We start from the raw sequence: 2,925 nt of genomic DNA on the forward strand, positions 1-2,925 counted from the left end.
GTGTGTGTGTGTGTGTGTGTGTGTGTGTGTGTGTGTGTGTGTGTGTGTGTGTGTGTGTGTGTGTGTGTGTGTGTGTGTGCGTGTGAAAAGCTATCCTTGTCAGCTAATGTTCACAAATACTGAGAAATAACCCTGTGATCATCCGTTGCCATAGTCACCCAGACTGGAGCACTGTGGTGACGCTACAAGGCCATTGATGCCATTGTGATGTCACAGGTTTTGTGACAAACATGTTTTTTCAAGTAATAAAGCAATTTTTCAAACCATTAGTCTCTGTTCATGAGTTGACTGTTGCAGACATGCTTGTGGACAACTAGAGAAAGAAACATAACTTCAACATTTGCTTTCATTGTTCAAACAAATTACAGACTGTCTAAGAATGACTGCAGTGGATAGCAGTGAGGACTTCAAGCAGAATGTGGCTATTGTAATCGACCCAGGATCAGGGTCCATCAAAGCTGGCTTCTCTGGAGATGAGAAGCCCCATAAAGTTCTGAGGTCAGTGGTTGGATTGTCCAAAAAGGACCAAACTGAATGTTATTTTGGAAACAACATTCCCAAGGACTCAGATGATCTCATTCTCAAGAGGCCCATCACCAGTGGAATGATAAGTGACTGGGATTCCCTGGAGAAGCTGTGGAGCCATGTGCTCTATGAGGAGCTCCAAGTCTGCCCTGAAGAGCATGGCATCCTGATGACTGACCCAGCCTTCTCTCCCATCTCCAACCGAGAGAAGACAGCTGAACTCCTGTTTGAAGGGTTTGGGGCCCCAGCGATGTATGTTGGTTACCAGCCTGTGCTGTCCATGTATTCTTATGGACTGGTTACTGGTCTAGTGGTGGACTCTGGGGCTGGCTGCACCTCTGTCTCTCCAGTGTGCAATGGCTACTGCTTACCACATGCCACATTTCACATGGACCTGGCTGGAAAGGGTGTGTCTGACTATCTGAGCAAACTACTGGCCGATGTTGGACATGGGAGTGCTCTCCAGCAAAAGTCCTCTGTGCAAGAGATGAAGAAGCAGAGTTGCTACGTCTCCCAGCTGAGTTCTGAGGACAAAGGAACACCTCTGGACTATCAACTCCCCGATGGCACCACCATTACCCTGTGCGACGAGCGCTTCCGTGGCCCTGAGATCCTATTCTGTCCATCCAACGCAGGAATGTCACAGCCCGGAGTTCACATCCTGGCCATGAACAGCTTGCAGAAGTGCGCCCCCGAGTGGCAGACGGCCTTGATGGCCAATGTGGCCTTGTGTGGCGGCTCCTCGATGTTCAGTGGTTTCCCGGAGCGGCTCCAGGCAGAGATGGAGAAACTGGCCCCGAGGGACTCCATGATCGGAATGCTATCTGGGGCCCACAGGGAGTTTGCCTCCTGGGTGGGGGGCTCCATCATCACCTGCCTCAGCAGCTTCCAGCCCATGTGGGTGAAGGGGCAGGAGTACCAGGAGGAGGGCTCCAGTGTGGTGCGCAATAAATGCTATTAGACCTCAGACCTTCAGAATTTGTACTGTAGGCCTATAGTATGCAATGATTCTGGAATACATGAAAGTGAAAAATAAATTGGATATTGATTTAAAAATATGCCAGGCTTGTTTTTTTATTGTATGCTTTAGTGCACTGGTAAAATGGGCCATTCAATGCCTTATCGTTTGTTAATTCGATGTTTTCTCCAAAATCAATTAAACATCACTCTCATCTGAGTTGAAAGTTCCAGAAAGATGCATCATGCAGTATGACGTTTTTCTTGTATGAAAAGGGAGATTCATTGTCGTCATTGGATCTACTATGATGTCTTGTTGAACTAACATCTTTCCTTCTCTTGCAACATGGGAACGCACTTATATAAAAAATGTTCTATTATGCTTCATCTGTAATCAGCATGGAAATGGAGACCCTAGGGGGTTTGGTTAAGTAGCAAAATGTTAGAGGTTTACTTCATTTCCAACAACAATCCAATGCCTTGTGGAAACAGTGTATTTCTCTCTGTGCATTGAAGTTTAGACAAGGCTGGCGATCACACTATAAGATCCAACTATGCATAGTGGGGACAGGTATAGTATAGAGCTTAAAATTGTGTATATATATATATATATATGCTCATATGCTTATATATACATTTATTTATACACAATATATACATATATATATACAATATATACATATATATATATGTATATATTGTGTATATATATATATATATGTATATATAAGCATATAAGCATATATATACATATATATACACAGTAACCTGCATTCAACCTTTAACCCAGCTAGGTGCTCCTCTGATGTGGATCTCCAATACAGTGGAACAAGATTAAGCCTGACACCACCACTGACATCCCCTCAGTCCCAGTTTGCACACATGAGCGACAGGGGAGCCTCTTCTAATCAGCAGCCCAGAGCCTACAGGGTCTTTGATTTGCCTTTAACAGCTCTTTTCAACACGACTTCTGTTAGTTATTTGGCTTTGAGTTGGCTGCATGCGAGGTGACACATGTAAAATGCCCGTGTGATTGCTGGAGGTTGGTACTGTAGAGAGTATGAGTTAGTGGAGGCTCCTCAGAGGAGGAAGGGAACGACCATCCTACTCAGTGAATTTCAGAAAACCGATACTAAATATAATCACGTCAACAAATAACTGATTAAAACCCAATGTTTTATAGTGAAGGTCTACATTAGCCTCAACAGCACTCTCTGGGTAGCACCATGGTGTATCCGGAGGACATCTATTTTTCATCCTCCCCTATGTATATTGACTTCAATACATAACCTAGGAGGCTCATAGTTCTCACCCCCTTCCATAGACTTACACAGTAATTATGACAACGTCCTATCAGATTTCTTGCAGAATGAACTGACATATTGTCCACCCAATCAAAGGATCAGAGGATGAATTTAGTACTGAAAGCATAGCTAGCACTGC

General features: G+C 44.2%; 1 protein-coding gene across 1 annotated transcript; it reads left to right on the plus strand.

The window, feature by feature from the left end:
* Positions 1 to 379: 379 nt before the first annotated feature.
* Positions 380 to 1,486, plus strand: LOC135541620 (actin-3-like). The gene has a single exon (XM_064967925.1). The coding sequence runs from the start codon at positions 380 to 382 to the stop codon at positions 1,484 to 1,486; it is 1,107 nt and encodes a 368-aa protein (XP_064823997.1).
* The last annotated feature ends 1,439 nt before the right edge of the window (positions 1,487 to 2,925 follow it).

Source organism: Oncorhynchus masou, chromosome 6 (assembly GCF_036934945.1).
Source record: "Oncorhynchus masou masou isolate Uvic2021 chromosome 6, UVic_Omas_1.1, whole genome shotgun sequence".
Taxonomy (NCBI): Eukaryota; Metazoa; Chordata; class Actinopteri; order Salmoniformes; family Salmonidae; genus Oncorhynchus; species Oncorhynchus masou.

Excerpts from the sequence above, each read along its gene's own strand:
- LOC135541620 (XM_064967925.1), top strand. The coding sequence starts at position 380 with ATGACTGCAGTGGATAGCAGTGAGGACTTCAAGCAGAATGTGGCTATT.